The 18,805-nt window shown below is 42.4% G+C and overlaps 1 protein-coding gene across 2 annotated transcripts in view; it reads left to right on the forward strand.

Annotated features, from left to right (window-relative positions):
- The first annotated feature begins 410 nt into the window (after nucleotides 1–410).
- Nucleotides 411–18,805, forward strand: part of PDPN (podoplanin) — a 30,053-nt gene continuing 11,658 nt past the window's right edge. The window contains exons 1-3 of one of the 2 annotated variants that reach the window (XM_030222101.1): nucleotides 411–729; nucleotides 6,503–6,586; nucleotides 15,560–15,630. In XM_030222101.1, the coding sequence (XP_030077961.1) occupies nucleotides 663–729; nucleotides 6,503–6,586; nucleotides 15,560–15,630 (222 nt within the window). In that variant the 5' untranslated portion in view covers nucleotides 411–662. The remainder of the gene's footprint in view (nucleotides 730–6,502; nucleotides 6,587–15,559; nucleotides 15,631–18,805) is intronic. The other variant, XM_030222102.1, reaches the window with a different exon arrangement.

Raw genomic sequence — 18,805 nt, forward strand, 5'->3', positions numbered from 1 at the left:
TGGCAAATATTTCAATTAACCACAGTATTTAATGGTCCAGAATGAATTTCAAATAGAATGCTATTTAAGTCAATAATAAAAAAAAATATAACTTGCGTACAGGCACTATTTCTTCGAATTCCATACATGCAAGCAAGCAATTTTCATTCATTCAATTTAATTTTATAGGCCAGAATAAGGCAAGAGCACATTACTGAAACATTCACCAGTATTCTATGCAAGAACAATGGTGTTATCTTCCCTGCAAAGTATTTTTATAACAGGCTTGAAAACTGAGGAAACTCCTAAAATCCCTCCGTTCAACCTAATTGACACATCACCTCGCCCAAGAATCCCTTGCAGCTAGCTCCACACACGCTGTAATTTTAAACCTGTGCTGAGAATGAGATCATATTTTCAGGGCTGGCCAAGAGAGAACAGGGGGGGGAGGGTCAATCTTAGCTCTCCAGACCAAGACCACCTTAGCTAACCTCCCCCACCCATCCCCTCCCTGACTAAAGAAACTTTCTGGCTGCTCTTCCAGAATTCTCCTTTTTCTGTCCGCTCACGGCAGATTTGCAGACAGCTTAAAAGGAATATTCAGAACAATAACGATTAGTTTTAATTACACAATTAAACGTGAATTGTTTGTGGACCTCGTTAGTGGAAATCAACTTAGAAAAATGTTTAAACTTAATTTTCTGACTTTCCTCCTGACAAGCCAGTGCTATTCTGCGTTAGCTGAAGAAGGTAAGGAGATCCTCTCTCTTCAATCCATACAGGAAATGCGCGTTTCTCAACATTTAGTTAAATTAAAACTCTGTAGCTCCGCTATGCCGTTATGTGTGACTAGAGAAATATATATGTAATGTATCTTGCAGAGCATTTAAGCTCATCAGTGTCACCTGTAACTCAAAAGTTGTCAAAAAGCAAGACTTTTCCTATAGAGATATAATAACATCTAAACCTTTCAGAAAAGGTAGCTGCTAAGATTTTCTTTGCATGGTGTAGTCCCGTTGAATTTTCTACGCAGTCATCACGTGGTTTGTGGAAATCGGTAACATAACGTCTGCAATCGAAACTGTTTTCTGATTTTATACTACGCTTTAATGCAGTCGAGCCAGCATATTTGGCGTTACACCGGTGTTCTTTGTCTCGCTGAGGGATCAGCCCATTGGAACGACATTGTGTGGCAGTGTTCATGCCGCAAACGTATTTGCGATTCAAGGGGCTCAGCACGAGCAAGAAATCAATGCTGCCAACCCAAAAGGAGCCCCCAAATAGCACAATATTAATATGGTTAATATGAATATTAATAGTCAATATGAATATTAACGAGGTAATCATAATCACCAGAATAATCAGCATAATTAGCACCATTTATTTAGATTTTGCTCACACCTTTTTCAGTAGTAGCTCAAGGTGAGTTACATTCAGGTACTCTGGATATTTCTCTGTCCCAGGAGGGCTCACAATTTAAGTTTGTACCTGAGGCAATGGAGGGTTAAGTGACTTGCCCAAGATTACAAGAGTTGCCAGATGGAAAAAAAATTTCCCTGCCCCAAACCAGCCCCAAATAGCACAGTCATTTGCATGCAAACGATCTCATTAATAAATATTAATGGTGATTTGCATACATACATTCTCCTGGATCCAGCACTCATTCCCCACAGCAGAGCTGCTTCCCCCTGGATCCAGCACTTAATTCTTTTTCGAAGGGCTAGATCCTACTGGATCCAGTACTCATTCCCCCCCCCCCCAGGAGGGCCCTATCACCCTGGATCCAGCACGACTCCCAGAAGGGCTGCATCTATCTGGATCCAGCACTCATTCCACGGTCCACCCAGAAGGGCCCTATCCCCCCTGGATCCAGCACGGTTTTCTCCCAGAAGGGCTCTGACACCCTGGATCCAGCACTTGTTCACCTCAGAAGGGCTGAATCATCCACCTGGATCCAGTACTGTTTTCTTCCAGAAGGGATGCATCCCCCTTCATCCAGCACTCATTCCACCCAGAATAGCTGTATCTACTTGTATCCGGCACTCATTCACTTCCAAAAGTGCTGCATCTACCTAGATCCAACACTGTTTTCTCTCAGAAGGGCAGCGTCCATCAAGCCCAGTATCATGTTTCCAACAGTGGCCAATCCAGGTCACAATTTTCTGGCAAGATCCCGAAAGAGTATAATACATTTTATGCTACTTATCCTAGAATTAAGCAGTGGATTTTCCCAAGTCTATTTTAATAATGGCTTATGGACTTCCCTTTTAGGAAGATAGCCAAGCCTTTTTTTATACCCCGCAAAGCTAACTGCTTTTACCACATTCTCTGGCAACGAATTCGAGTTTAATTACACGTTGATTGAAGAAATATTTTCTGTGATTTGTTTTAAATGTACTACTTTGTAGCTTCATTGTGTGCCCCCTAGTGCTAGTATTTTTGGAAACAGTAAACAAACGATTCACATCTACCTGTTCCACTTCACTCATTATTTTATGTACCTCTGTCATATCTCCCCTCATCCATCTTTTCTCCAAGCTGAAGAGCCCTAGCCGCTTCAGCCTTTCCTCATAGGGAAGTTGTCCCATCCCCTTTATCATTTTTGTTGCCCTTCTCTATACATCTTCTAATTCCACACATCTTTTTTTTGAGATGCGGTGACCAGAATTGCACACAGTATTCAAGGTGTGGTCGCACCATGGAGCGATACAAAGGCATTATAACATGCTCATTTTTTTCCGTTCCTTTCCTAATAATACCTAACATTCTGTTTGCTTTCTTAGCTGCTGCTGGACGCTGAGCAGAGGGTTTCAACGATACTTAGATCCTTTTCCTGGGCAGTGACTCCTATTATGGAACCTTGCATCATGCAGTAATAGTTTGGGTTCCTCTTTCCCATATTCATTGCTTTGCACTTGCTCACATTAAACATCATCTGCCATTTGGATGCCCAGTCTCCCAGTCTCGTAAGACCCTCTTGCAATATTTCATAATCCTCTTGCGATTTAACAACTTTGAATAACTTTGTGTTGTCGACACATTCATTTACCTCACTAGTTTATTCCCATCTCTAGGTTATTTATAAATATATTAAAAAGCAGTGGTCCCAGCACAGATCCCGGCGGAACCCCACTATCTACCCTTCTCCATTGAGAATACTGACCATTTAACTCTCTGTTTTCTATCTTTTAACACAATAGGACACTACCTCGTATCCCATGACTCTCCAATTTCCTCTGGAGTCTTTCATGAGGTACTTTGTCAAACGCCTTCTGAAAATCCAGATACACAATATTGACCGGCTCACCTTTATCCACCTTTGTTCACCCCTTCAAAGAAATGTAGTAGATTGGTGAGGCAAGATTTCCCTTCACTAAATCCATGTTGGCTTTGTCTCATTAATCCATGCTTATGAATATCCTTGGTAATTTTGCTCTTTATAATAGTCTCTACCATTTTGCCCAGCACTGACATCAGGCTCACAGGTCTGTAATTTCCTGGATCACCTCTGGAACCCTTTTTAAAAATCGGCGTTACATTGGCCACCATCCAATCTTCCAGTACTATGTTTGATTTTAAAGATAAATTACATAATACTAACAATAGTTCTACAAGTTCATTTTTCAATTCTATCAATACTCTGGGATGTATACCATCTGGTCCAGATGATTTGCTACTCTTTAATTTGTCAAATTACCCCATTACATCTTCTAGGTTTACAGATATTTGATTCAGTTTTTCTGACTCATCAGCATTGAATACCATTTCTGGTACAGGAATCTCGCCCACATCTTCCTCGGTGAAGACCGTAGCAAAGAATTAATTTAATTTATTTTTGTTACATTTGTACCCCACTCATGGCAGGCCCAATGCGGCTTACATATTGTATACAGGTACTTATTTGTACCTGGGGCAATGGAGGGTTAAGTGACTTGCCCAGAGTCACAAGGAGCTGCCTGTGCCTGAAGTGGGAATCAAACTCAGTCCCTCAGTTCCCCAGGACCAAAGTCCACCACCATAACCACTAGGCCACTCCCTCCCCTTTCTGCTATGTCCTTGTCTTCCCTGAGTACACCTTTTACCCCTCGGTCATCTAGTGGTCGAACTGATTCTTTTGCTGGCTTCTTGCTTTTAAATATACCTAAAACGTTTTTACTGTGTTTTTGCCTCCAATGCAATCATCTTTTCATAATCTCTTTTTCCTTCCTTATCAGTGCTTTGCATTTGACTTGTCATTCCTTATACTGTTTCTATTATTTTCATTCGGATCCTTCTTCCATATTCTGAAGGATTTTTTTTTGCTCTGATAGCTTCCTTCACCTCACTTTTTAACCATGCCAGCTGTTGTTTGGTTTTCTTCCTACTTTTTTAATACATGGAATATATTTGGCCTGGTCTTCTAGGATGGTATTTTGGAACAGCATTCACAACTGATACAAATTTTTGACCTTTGCAGCTGCTCCTCTTTTTTTTTTTTTTTTTTCACTATTTTATGGTAGTCTCGTTTTTGAAAGATAAATGCTAACGTATTGAATTTCCTACATATACTTACTCCAGAGCTTATACCAAATTTGATCATGTTATGATCACTGTTATCAAGCGGCCCCAGCACCAGATCATGCACTCCAGTAAGGACTAGAATTGTTTCCCCTCCTAGAATTGTTGACTGAGTAAATGTAACATCAAGGCATGCAGAGAGGTAAAATTCGTTGATGAAATCGCCCATTATTGTGTTCCCCAGTTTGTTAGCCTCCCTAATTTCTGATAACGTTTCTACATCCGTCTGTTCATCCTGGCCAGATGGATGGTAGTTCACTCTTATCACTATCCTTTTCCCCTTTACAAATGGAATTTCAATCCATAGGGATTCCAAGCTGTGTTTCGTGTCCTGCAGAATTTTCAATCTCGTTGATTCCAGGCCCTCCTTAATATATAAATCTACTCCTCCATTAATTCAATCTACCTTATCACTGCGATATAATTTGTATCCTGGTATGACAGTGTCCCACTGGTTATCCTCTTCCCACCAGGTCTCAGAGATGCCTATTATATCTATTTTTTTTTTCATTTAGTGCAATATATTCTAACTCTCTCATCTTATTTCTTAGGCTTCTGATATTTGCACATAGACATTTCAAACTGTTTGTTCCTATTTACATCTTGCTCAGCAGCTGACAGTGATAATGTGCAATCTTGAAAATCTGCTTTTTATTTAAAGGCATCTGGTCTACTGTGGCCTCTATTGCAACCTCGCTATTGGAATGCCCTATCTTCCCTGTTTTGGTGATATCTTCGAAAGATACCTTATTCCGAACCATGTGCTATTGTGCGACTGTCGGCCTTCCCCCCCCAGTTTCTAGTTTAAAAGCGATTAAAAGTGCATTGTTTGAAAGTGGCCTTAAATGACAAAGCTCTTTTTCCATTGATCTGCATTGGGCTCTTCACCATTTATATTGGAGACCATAGAGCGCCTTCTTGGTCGGAGTGGCCAGACAAACCAATATTTGGCCCCACTCCAAGCTCTCTAATAGCTGATGCCATGTTGAGCAAAATATTGGTGGTGCCGTTCCGTTCCACTTCTCATGATTTACGATTGTCATTTGGCCTTTCTAAATTAGTAATGGAAAGTAAAACTGTAGAAGTATATTTGAAAAGTATTGATGGCTACAGTCTCTTGGCTCAATTAAATGCTTTGTTAAAGTAATAAACCTTGGAAATTGGTTAGGAAAAGAATAGTGTTTCACCTTTGCTCCGTTGCACGTTCTGGGTCAGCTATGGAAATGTTTCCAAAGCTCCAGGTCATGTGATTTATTAACACATTAGACTGTTCATCCTATCCTTTCAGTTACAAGAAATTAAGCCAAATTATTTTTTGTCTGAGAGAAGACAAGTAGAAGTGAGGAAATGGAAAAGCAAGTAGGTTATAATCCCTAGGTAGAAGCAACTGTCTTTTATATATGTCTGAACAGCTTCACATTATGTCTAGTACCACTGAATCCTGTGGCACATTTTTGCTTTGCTAGTTAACTGTCTGATATTGTAAATTCCTTTCTAGTTTATTTTACAGAAAGATGTAAACCACTCAGTTTGCCACTGGACAGTATTAGCAAGTGTATAATAAACGTGACCTTGACCTAGTGCTATAGAAATGAACAGTATTATAGGTAGCTCATCTTAAATCAGAAGTTCTCAACCCAGTCCCCGAGACACACCCAACCAATCAGAATTTCCAGATCCCCAAAATGAATATGCATGAGATAAATTTGCATGCACTGCCTCCATTGTATACATTATGGGTATCCTGAAAACCTTACTGGCTAGGTTGCCTTAAGGACTGGGTTGAGAACCACCGGTCTGACATCATCTGCTGTTTTGGGACCAAATCTCTCTCATAGCAGCGGAGAGAGAGGAGCAGTTCTGGATGTTTGTCCCAACTGCAGTAAAAGGTAGCCTCTGCTTTGATATGCCATCCCTTTGCTAAAAGCAATTTAAAAGGCCAGTTTTACTCTGCTTCCTCCGACAGTGAGATCAACAGCAGTGACACCAAGCCAGGAACGCAGTCCGCTAACTCCTCCTAATGCTGTTCTGCTTTTCCAGATCCCCATAAGTATGTACTACTTATTTTTATTAATATTACATTTCTGTAAATCGCTCCTGCCCATGTCTGAAAAGTGAGTTCATATGTGTATATCAGAAGAACGAGAAATGTATGAATGAGAATGCATTCATGTATCTGAAGAACGTGTGTATATGTGTATCTTGAGAGTGAATGCATGTATCTAAGACTGCACGTGTGTTTCTGAAGAATGAGAGAGTTCATGTGTGTGTCTGCAGTTTGTGTGTATCTGAGAGTGCATTCATGTGTCTGAGTGCATATGTGTATCCAAAGAATGATTGTTCATGTGTGCATCTGAAGAACGAGTGTGCATGTGTGTCTGAAGAATGACTGCATGTGTGAGTGCATGTGTGTGTCTGAAGAATGCGAGCATACATGCGTGTGAGAGTGCATGCGGGCGTCTGAAGAATGAATGTTCACGTGTGTTCATGTGTCTGAAGAATGAGAGTGTGCACATGAACATCTGCGTGTAGGCATGTGTGTGTCTGAAGAGTTTTATCCTGTGTTGTGTAGATGTGGCAGTAGATTCATAATGCGAGGGTAAGCTCAAATTGTTCAGTGCTGTGGAAGTAAGGTAGCTTTTTCTTCAGCTTTGAAGTGGATAGGTTTTGGAATTATACATGAAGCTGTTCTGATAGCACAGCACTGAATAATTTGATTCTGTGACCCCCGTGGCAAGCGGCCTTTATGGAAACATGGCTCCGTGTCGGGTCTGCTCAGTTGTGGTGCTTTATCAATAAACCTCTTGTTTTCAGTGGCGCATATTAAGGTGCGTGTGTTGCATTCTGTCAGTCCCTCTTTTCTCCCTCCCTCCTCTCTCCCTGTGCCTTAAAATTACTTCCAGTCTTCACCTGGGCAGCGGCAGAGGCACTCATAGGCTGCCTGCGGACTTCGCGGGGCTTTCTCTCTGAACTGTCCTGCCCCCTTTGACGCAACTTCCAGTTTTCTGGAGAGTGGGATGGTTCAGAGAAAAAGTCCTGGTGCAGCCATGCTTACCGCTGGTGCTGCCCCGGTGAAGACTGGAGGAGAGTTAAAGGGACGGTGGGAAGGAGGGAGGGAATTACCAGATCTTTGCGGGGCCAGGCCGAGAAGGGAATGGAGAGATGCGACAGGAGGGAAATGCAGACGCACGCCCTGATCGTGACTGAATAGATAGGGATGGGCTGGAATGTAAATTTTAAGGGGCTTCGAAGTTAGCTTCAGAACTTAGTACAAGAACAGTGCTGGGCAGACTTCTACGGTCTGTGCCCTGAGAAAGGCAGAGACAAATCAAACTCGGGTATACATATAAAAGTATCACGTACCATGTAAAATGAGTTTATCTTGTTGGGCAGACTGGATTGACCATACAGATCTTTACCTGCCGTCATTTACTATGTTGAAAAGTCCTGGTTACACTAATGCTTGTTTTGAAGCTCCCTTTCGGCTCCTTGTGGATCTGTTATTGTCCTGCCCTACTTTCAAGGGCCTTTTACATACGTAAGTCTCTCCCTATTTCAGGACACATCAATGTGTATCTTCCACAAGAATTTTTTTTTTTTTTTTTAATTTGTGTGTTCTGGAGGTGGGGATGTGTTGATTTTATATTGGGCCTACACATGTAGACTTACTCTTTGAAAATCATGGCCCCACTCTACATTTTGCCACTTCCACGTTTGTTATTCTCACATACATGAACTATCTAAAGTAGACCTGTGCATATTTTGACAAACAAGAAAGGATGGACTGATGGGGAAACATATGGTGAGTTATATTTCATTATTGTGCTGTACAACTGTTCTCTCTCGAGAGGGAATGCGGCTGCAGATAATTCAGAAGACCATGCCCATGTGCAGCCAGAGAGATCACTGCAGCATAACAGCCATTTTTAACACCCCCCCCCCCCCCCCCCACACACACACACAGTCCTGGTGCAATAACTGTGAAGCCTGAGCCTCCAGCTGCCTGCCAGCTTACACTTTTCATTAAAGTGTACAGCAAATTCTGCTGATCTTTGCTAACCTCGTTATCCCAAGACTGACCTTTCCTGTTGTTTTTTTTTTTTAATATCTTTATTAAGAACCAAAAGGGTACCAGATTTAATTCATCCCAGACACAGACAAGCACAGCTTTCTCTGGCAAGTACCCAAGAACAATATTTTGCATAGCTGTTGAATGTGCAATATTGCAGCACAAAAGCAAGAATTGAAACACTTTACTTGCTTAAATAAATGACCAAATAATTTACAGTTTATTAAAGGTGTAATATTCAGCCGGAAATGGCTTCCATTTGAATGAACTAATCGATATATTAGGATAGGACGTCATGAAGTCTAATGTTTGTCCTTTTTTCATGAGTTGCACCTTCAGAGAATGTAGTTAGTTCGCAGTCCTTCAAGAATGATTTGAAGTTGTGGACATTGGTGTCTGCATAATTTCCCAAGTGAAAATTGAGTCTCCCATGAAGATAATCCTTGAGAATTGTGACAAGGCAGAGGAAGTAATCTCTACAAGTAGTGGTTCTGCCTTGGACTAAGCTCCCAGAGGACGGTAAATGAGGAGTAGGGCGATTTGATTTGCCTCTCTTGAATCATCGCAGAATTTGCGTAGCATGTGTTCCAGTTCAGTGAAAACCCCAGAACTAACTAAAGACACATGGAAAAAAACTCTTAAAGATAAGAGCAAGTCTGCTTCCTTTTTTACCCTGTCTTGGAGAATGAAGAATACCATAACCGGGTGGATAGATGTGGGGCAGTATTGCACTATCAACTTCTGTGAGCCATGTTTCTAAGATAAACAGAAAGCCTAGATCTGAAGATTCTAGTAGATTCATCCCATGGCTTCCAGTACCATCTTTACGCTGATGACTCTCAGATCTACATCTCCACCCCTGAAATCTCAACCTCGATCCAGGACAAAATCTCAGCCTGCTTGTCTGACATTGCTGCTTGGATGTCTCAACGCCATCTAAAGCTCAACATGACCAAAACAGAACTTCATTTTTCCCCCTAAACCCACCTCCCCTCTTCCCCCTTTCTCTATCTCTGTTAATTGCTCTCACATCCTCCTTGTCTCCTCGGCTCGTAACCTTGGAGTCATCTTTGATTCCTCTCTCTCCTTCTCTGCCCATATTCAACAGATCGCCAAAACCTGTCGCTTCTTTATCTACAATATTAGCAAAATTCGCCCTTTCCTTTCTGAATACGCTGCCAGAACCCTTATCCACACCCTTGTCACCTCTCGCTGGGACTATTGCAATTTACTTTTCACTGGTCTTCCGCTCAGCCAACTCTCTCCTCTCCAATCTGTCCAAAATTCTGCGGCATGACTTGTTTTCCGCCAGAATCGTTATACCCACACTAGCCCGCTCCTCAACTCACTTCACTGGCTCCCTGTCCGCTTCCGCATTCAGTTTAAACTTCTCGTACTGACCTTTAAATGCATCCACTCTGCAGCCCCCCATTACCTCTCCGCTCTCATCTCTCCCTACATTCCTCCCCGTGAACTCCGCTCACTGGACAAATCTCTCTTGTCGTCCTCCTCCTCCACTGCTAACTCCAGGCTTCGCTCCTTTTCTCTCGCGGCACCTTATGCCTGGAATAGACTTCCTGCATCTATACGTCTAGCTCCATCTCTACCTGTTTTCAAATATATGCTAAAAACCCACCTTTTCATTGCTGCTTTTAGCTCCTAGCCACAATTGCCCTCCCCTTATCCCTTCCCATCCATTACTTCCCTCACCTGTAACTGTCTTGTCTGTCTGTATTATTTAGATTATAAGCTCTTTTGAGTAGGGACTGTCTCTTTGTATCAGGTGTTCAGCGCCTCATGCGTCTGGTAGCGCTATACAAATGCTAATAATAATAATAATTCCTGAGTAAGAAAGCCTTGTTCCCCACAGATCTAGCATTGCTATAGATGGCTGGAAGAGTTGTTTGATTAATTACAAAAGGTAGCGAGGTTTTTTTGGGCTGTCGAATGTTAGCCATTTTGTTCTGGTCTGTAATCATAGTAATATTCTGATGGTATACATTGGCATTGTCTAGCAGGTATCTTATATTCTTATGCTTATTCACATAAGTGGCAGTAGAACACCCAAGCGGTAATCCTTAAAGGCGTGAATAAGTGTCAAGAGTGTGTAAATGCAAAGGGTCATTCACATGGGTGGAGCATGGGAGGAGCTGCCACTTAGGCACACAACTTATAGAATACAGTATGTTACATTCACCCTTGCCACATTTGGGTGGTCACAGTTACACTAGGAGGCATATTTTCAAAGCACTTTGGGAGGCTAAGTTCCATAGGTTTCTATGGAACTTTGGGAGGCTAAGTGCTTTGAAAATGAGCCTCTAAGTCTATGGTTGCTGTAACTGTGGCTACCAGAATGTAATGCACACTGATACCAGGTTATGTTAGTATTCTATAACTGAATTTGGGCATCCATGTGCCCTCAGAGAATAGGCTTTCAGGACACCTACATTGATAGAATGAGCCCCCATATTACACAGAATATAGAGATTGGAATGCAGATGTCCCGGTTGGGACATACACAGTTCTGGTGGGATTTGCTGTTGCAGAGCCTTTTCGAAAATACTTTGCAGGAGTGCATGTGTTTGCCAAAATATACAGCAGAACCCAGCAGGACAATTTGCTGTAATACATGTGTGTTCCTGTTGTAAGATAGGAGATAAAGGGGCTCATTTTCAAAGCACTTAGCCTTCCAAAATTTCCATAGAAACCTATGGAACTTTGGTATGCCTCGAATGTGTATCAGCCCTCAAACTATGCCCTTTTGAAATCTCTACAGCCCAACCAAGAAGTATAATTAGCAAGTGTAAGAGAATGAAAAAAATGCAGATATTTAAAACATTTTATTTGTATCAGTTCCAGCTGTTGTGCTCATTGCGCATGCATTTTCTAAATATTATGGTAGCTACCAAACATAGCAGGCTCTGATGCCTGACCCAGGCAAGAATGCAAAGGGAGTGTTGGAGGGGGTACTACGAGGACTGGCATGCCTCGTTATACATTCCTCTGCCAGATAAAACAGCAATCACACATTCAACGTTTGAGAAACTCTTAAATGGGAGATTTGGAGAGAGGAGGAAGCAGAAGTCTGGATGCCCTAAAGAAAGACAGTAAATTAAGAAAGCATTAAAGAAACTGAATAGAAAATGGTCAAAGAAGAGGAAAGTTCCCTTCTAGAAAGTGTGTTGGCAGCACGGAGTGGATATTAAAAGGTTCACTCCCTGCCTTCTCAAGTAGTTTCCTATTTGCTACAGTGTTTTTCCTGCAGATTACAGCATGTGAACATCTTTTTGAATTAAATTCCCCTCCCCCCCCTTTTTTATTTTGGTTTGTTTAGCTATATCTGTTTTCTTTCCTGCCTGTTGGATACTTGCTTTGTTGTAGTGAAATTCTCAGACCCCATTCCAGTGTCTGCAGTGCTTCAGAATCGTATGATTTGCTTGGGAAGCAGCAGTTTTGCCATTACCCAGTCCAGCAGAGGCGCCGGCTTACTGTGAAACTGCAGATCAGCTGTGGGGTGTGACCATTTTATGATATCAGCCTCCAAATATTTTCACTGAGGATGCAATTCAGAACAAGATCAGTGTTCAGGATGAAATTCATTAGTGATCTTCCCAGGAGGGCCCTCATGGGTTCATTATAATAAGCATATAATTTTCACGTTTACACTAGAAATGTGTTAAGATAAGGACACAGGAGTTGTGTAAGCTTTAGATAGCAGGAACATTGTCTGGATACAATGATTCAGCAATTTGGAATAGATGAGTCTATCCCAGAAAAATATACCCAGAAAAGAACTGGATGATTCTGTCTTAGAAAAATAGGTAATGGGTGGGACTGAAATCACATTATTTTCACTAGTAACAGTGGGGATCAGAAGGCGAGGTAAGAAGTGTAATGTATAACAAGTCAAATTAAAGCATCTCTGGCAATAAAGCTTAACAAATAAGTTATAGCTGAGGTCTTTTTTATTATAAACATAGAACATGGTAAATGATGTACTTGTATTCCATTTAGTCAAAGAAATTATTTGGGATTCAGTTAGCATAAATATGGCTATAATCTTTTTTTGCTGAACAAAAACGAGATAGAAAGATTGAATCAGGAGCCAGAAGTTTTACTGACAGTGTTATCCTTTTAAAGAGCATGGAGGAGTTTGCAAGTATTAGAAAATGGGTAATCTAGGGGCAGAGATTTGCACCGGCTTGAGAGCATTGTTCTTGCTGAGCCGGAGTCCTCCCAACTGCTTTGCTGCCAGAAGGGGGTGGAGCTTCAGTATTGTGTTTTCAATCACTAGGGACAGACAGGTTCCCTGGAGTCCTGCAGAGCTTGCCTGTCTCTCACTATTGAACACGGGATAGTGAAACAGCACCTCCCTCTGGCAGGACTGTAGGTGGAGGACTCCTGTTCAGCTTAGAGGGAACAGCGCTTGAGAGCGGGTGTAACTTTCTGTGCCTGTAAGGTGGGTGTGATTTCTGCTGTTTACAATAAAATAGGATTTACGAAGGCACCTTCTTAAACCCAATGCTCTGTTGTAAAATTTCCTTTTATGTGGCTAATTGAAATTCGTCTGTTACCTTTTGTGATATAGAGATGTATTTTTAAAGCAATTAGACTTACAAAGTTCCATAGGTTACTGCGGAACTTTGTAAATCTAAATGCGTTGACGTTGAAGCTTAGCCGAAATTGGGTGGTGGAGCCGGTGGGGGGAAGAGGGGTTGGTGGTGGGGAGGCGAAGATAGTGGTGGGCAGACTTATACGGTCTGTGCCAGATCCGGTGATGAGAGGCGGGACTGGTGGTTGGGAGGCGGGGAATAGTGCTGGGCAGACTTATACGGTCTGTGCCAGAGCCGGTGGTGGAGGCGGGGCTGGTGGTTGGGAGGAGGGGATAGTGCTGGCCAGACTTATACGGTCTGTGCCCTGAAAAAAACAGGTACAAATCAAGGTAAGGTATACACATGAGTTTATCTTGTTGGGCAGACTAGATGGACTGTGCGGGTCTTTTTCTGCCGTCATCTACTATGTTACTGTCCAGCTTATAATCGAACGAGAAAAACGCCCAAGTTCCGACCTAAATCGGGAGATGGGCGTTTTTCTCACAAAAACAAATAAAGCGGTATAATCGAAAGCCGAACTTTGGACGCTTTCAACTGCACTCCGTCGTGGATGCGGACAAAGTTGACGGGGGCGTGTCGGAGGCGTGGTGAAGGCGGAACTGGGGCGTGGTTATCACCCGAACAGAGATGGGCGCCTTTCGCCGATAATGGATGCGTTTGTAGCTAGAATTTAGGGCACTTTTCCTGGACCCTGTTTTTTCACGAATAAGGCCCCAAAAAGTGCCCTAAATGACCAGATGACCCCCAGAGGGAGTCGGGGATGACCTCCCCTGACTCCCCCAGTGGTCACTAACCCCCTCCCACCACAAAAATATGATGTTTCACAACTTTTTACTTTCACCCTCAAATGTCATACCCTCCTCCCAAGCAGCAGTATGCAGGTCCCTGGAGCAGTTGTTAGGGGGTGCAGTGGACGTCAGGCAGGTGGACCCAGGCCCATCCCCCCCTACCTGTTACAATTGTGCTGCTTAATGCTTAGTCGTCCAACCCCCCCAAACCCACTGTACCCACATGTAGGTGCCCCCCTTCACCTCTTAGGGCTATAGTAATGGTGTAGACTTGTGGGCAGTGGGTTTTGAGGGGGATTTGGGGGGCTCAACACCCAAGGGAAGGGTGCTATGCACCTGGGAGCTCTTTTACCTGTTTTTTTGGTTTTGTAAAAGTGCCCCCTAGGGTGCCCGGTTGGTGTCCTGCCATGTGAGGGGGACCAGTGCACTATGAATCCTGGCCCCTCCCACGAACAAATGCCTTGGAGTTATTCGTTTTTGAGCTGGGCGATTTCATTTTCCATTATCGCTGAAAAGCAAAAACGCCCAGCTCACACCTTGGCGAATAAAACATGGGCGTCTATTTTTTTTAAAAAATACGGTTCACTCCGCCCCTTCACGGACCCGTTCTCGGAGATTAACGCCCATGGAGATAGGCGTTTCTGTTCGATTATGCCCCTCTATGAGTCCTATACTATCTTCGGTGTCCATAACATATTTCTTGATGGCCCATAGCGAATATGTGTACGTGGTCCATTGATTGTTTTTGTTCGGCATACACTACCAAAAAAGACAAACTCTTATCTTTCATTTTGTGTTTCTCACTGATGATTGATTCTTCTATCCCTATTTATTTTCTGCTGTGAAAATCAGGGATGCTTTTTTATTTTCTTCATTTGGGAGCCCAGTAGGCCCAGCCCTGATACTGTGCTTCTTTCTGCATTCAGTTTTGCATTCCTCATACCGGGCCCAAATTGTAAAACATTTTTCTCGAGTATAGTACTGAAAAATCATGTATATCTGTTGTATTTCAGAGTCAATTTTTTGTGTACTATGGGAGAAAATATTTGTTAGTATTTTTCCAGAGATAACAAGATTCTGGAATCATAATGAATAGCAGGATTCAACGAAGAATCTGAGTAGCAGGATTCTGGAACCCTAAAGAGTAGCAATACCCTGAAAAGTAGAGATACCTTCAGCTTGGAAAAGAGACAGATGAGAGGAGACATGATTGAGGTCTGGAGTGGAGGAGTGGCCTAGTGGTTAGAGCACCTGTCTTGTAATCCAGAGGTGGCCAGTTCAAATCCCACTGCTGCTCCTTGTGATCTTGGGCAAGTCACTTAACCCTACATTGCCTCAGGTACAAACTTAGATTGTGAGCCCTCCTGGGACAGAGAAATATCTAGTATACCTGAATGTAACTCACCTTGAGCTACTACTGAAAAAAGGTGTGAGCAAAATCTAAATAAATAAAATTTACATGGGCTTGCTACCATTTAAAGAGGAAAGCAAATGACAGATTATAAGCCACTTTTATTGCCCTGGTTAATAAATGTTTTTTTATTATTTGGCAGGCACCACTGTACAAGGAGAAACATCTGACCCCACGAAAGATGTCTCAGTCTCAAACAAACTCCCCACACAGGTAGGTATCAGATAACATGTAGCACCTTACCGCCTCATTCTACAACTTCAGTGCCCAAATGTTAGTGCCATTTTTACGCTAAAATTATAGAACATTAGCGCATAAATTACGCTGGGTACTAAGCAGTATTTTATAACTGACACGCGCAACTCGTTCAGCGCATAAATGCAAGGGGGCGTACCAATGGGCAGAGCATGGGTGGGGCTTCCATTTACACATATAACTTAGACTGCTGTAAGTTATGCGCTGATGTGTCGTATTTAGGCATGCATGTTTACGCCTGCTATTGATATGGTGTAAGTGAGAGCGCCTAAACTTAACGTATAGATGTCCACTTTACTCCAATTCTGTAGTGGAATCTGGGTGCCCAGATGTCGTTACAGAATTAGCACTCGGGTGAATTCTGTAAATCGCACCGAAAAAAATTGGCGCTGAAAAAAACGAGATTGGACAGATGTAGTGCACGATCCTTAGATAGCATACCAGGGGTTCGGTTTCAAGAAAAATGGGAGCCTCTGTGGTTAACCTTGCCCTCTAGAGGGAGAAGTCATATTTTGAATTTTTAAGGTAGCTTGCTTTGGGGTGGGGGAGGTGGAATGAGTGGTTGGAGGGGGGTTTAGGGTTGGTAGGCTAATACTGTGGACTGTATGAAGGGCTTTCAAGTCAACCTTTCATCTTATGATCATCAATGAATAACAGGACAATAGGTTGTTTGACGTTTCTAAGTTTGAGGTTTAACAAATAAGGTTCAATTAGAAGCAAGTACGTAGATTCAGTTGATGCTGAAGCTGTTCATTAAATCATTTATGCATAGTGGAATGGAGGTTGGGAACAAGGGATGAGTAGAAGGGGGAATGTTGTTTATATTTAACGAAGGTTGACAAAGTGATATATCAATATTGCTTCTCTCTTCTAGATTTGATAAATTGTATTGACTTTGATGTATATCATTCAGGCATCGTTAACAATAAAAATGATTGAACATAAAGCGTACTTTATAGAATGCGCTTTATTGAATACTGTCAGTTGGGCGTCTAAGTGGTGCATTTAGGCACTCAACGTTTACACTGGGTGTGGCGCCTAATTTTTGTCACCCAATTCCTGACTTATGTTAGTGTATTATAAGGCATTATCCCCTAGATTCTATAAAAGTCGCCAAAAATTGCACGCATCTAATTTGCGCAGGTAATTTAATTGGATAATTAGTGCCAGTAATTGGCTTTTTAACAAGCTCCTGCTCATGCTGACTCTGCTTTCAAAATGGCTGCTATGTTCTCTAGTGGCAATCTTTTGAGACTGCTGATAGAGGTCACGGCATCCATTTTGAGAGTAGAGCTGACATGGACAACAGTGACTGGGGATCACTCCTGCCCGGACTATACCACTAGAATTACTACTACTACTTCTATAGCGCTACAAGGCATACGCAGCGCTGTACACCAGGGCGGGACCAGAGGCAGAGCTGAGACACATGCGAAGGCAGTGTGAAGCGCCGCTCGCCTTCACTGTGGATGCCACACCCCAAGGTAAGAATTTTAAAAATACAGCCAGCTCTTAGGAAGGCGAGGGGCTGCCGGAGGACAGGTCGTGCTTGGAGGGCAGAGAGAGAGAGGGAGGCGCTGGGGCTGGCAACTATACAGAGTTCCCTCGAGGGCAGGGCGATTACGAACCCTACGAACACTACACGGCTTCACTGCCACGCTGCCACGGAGTCAGCTTCAGAACGTTGGAGGTGCGAATTATTATATTAGATATTCTGACTTGGATACTATTTGGGTGATTCTAAAGAATTTCTAGGCTCTATTGGGTATGATAAAGATGCAGCGTTTTAATCAAACTTGTGGTGCGCAGAAGCTAGGTTAAGTGAGAAAGGAACCCTGAGGTGATTTGTTTTCAAATACAAATATTAGTCAGCTTATAGTGTTAGTAGGGAAATGATATTACAATGAAATGAAGTTTATATATTAGAAAATAATCTGAGAAATGTATCCCTCTTGATTGTGATTTTCAGAGCATATAGTCCTTGAATTCTCTCTCAACGATTATTTCTAGTATGAATTCTACTACCTTGTGGTCTTGATCTGCTTGTATCAAAGTGGATTTCCCTCCCAATAGCTGGTCTCATTCCACTTATATACATGGTTATTTCATTGTGTCTTCAGCTGGGTACAGTCCCCAACTTTTAAGACACAACTTAATTTGATCTGTTGTTAAAAAAAGTGATCTGGATCCAACTTGGCCTAATAATTATTGACTGATTTCTAATCTGCCGTTTTCTGCTAAAGTCTTAGGGGTCCTTTTACTAAGATGCGCTGAAAAATGGCCTGTGGTAGTGTAGGCGCGAGTTTTGGGCACATGCAGATCTATTTTTCAGCGCGCCTGTAAAAAAATGCCTTTAAAAATTTTTTTGCCGAAAATGAATATGCGGCAAAATAAAAATTGGTGCGTGTCCATTTTAGGTCTGAGACCTTACTGCCAGCCATTGACTTAGCGGTAAGGTCTCATATGTTAACCGGGCGGTAATGACCTACATGCATAGAATGCCACTTGATGCGCGAAGCTGACGCGCATCAGAAAATAAAAATTATTTTCTTGGACGTTCGTAGCGGATGCGCGCCAAAACTGAAATTACCACAAGGGCCATATGGTAGCCGGGCAGTAACTCCAAATTGGTGCACGTTGGGCGCATATAGGCGCCTGCATTGCTTAGTAAAAGAGCCCCTTAGTTCTTTCATAGGTCCAGGCTCATATTGAGTCAATGAATGGGGAAAGGGAATGGGGACTTGATATACCTACCGCCTTTCTGTGGTTTTTGCAACTACATTCAAAGCGGTTTACATAGTATATTCAGGTACTTATTTGCACCAGGGGCAATGGAAGGTTAAGTGACTTGCCCAGAGTCACAAGGAGCTGCAGTGGGAATCAAACTCAGTTCCCCAGGATCAAAGTCCACTGCACTAACCACTAGGCCACTCCTCCACTATCTATATCTGCGTCAATCGGGTTTTTGTGTTGTCTACAGCACGGAAACAAGCCTAACATCTTTACTTACCAAACTTTACAGTAAACTTGAAACTGCTTCTGTTGCTTTTATGGTATCATTAGATCTCTCGCAGCGTTCAGTTTGGTTCATTACACACTGCTCATAGACAGGCTCTCTTCTGTTGGTATTGGC

The sequence above is a fragment of the Microcaecilia unicolor genome, chromosome 13 (assembly GCF_901765095.1).
Source record: "Microcaecilia unicolor chromosome 13, aMicUni1.1, whole genome shotgun sequence".
Lineage (NCBI taxonomy): Eukaryota > Metazoa > Chordata > Amphibia > Gymnophiona > Siphonopidae > Microcaecilia > Microcaecilia unicolor.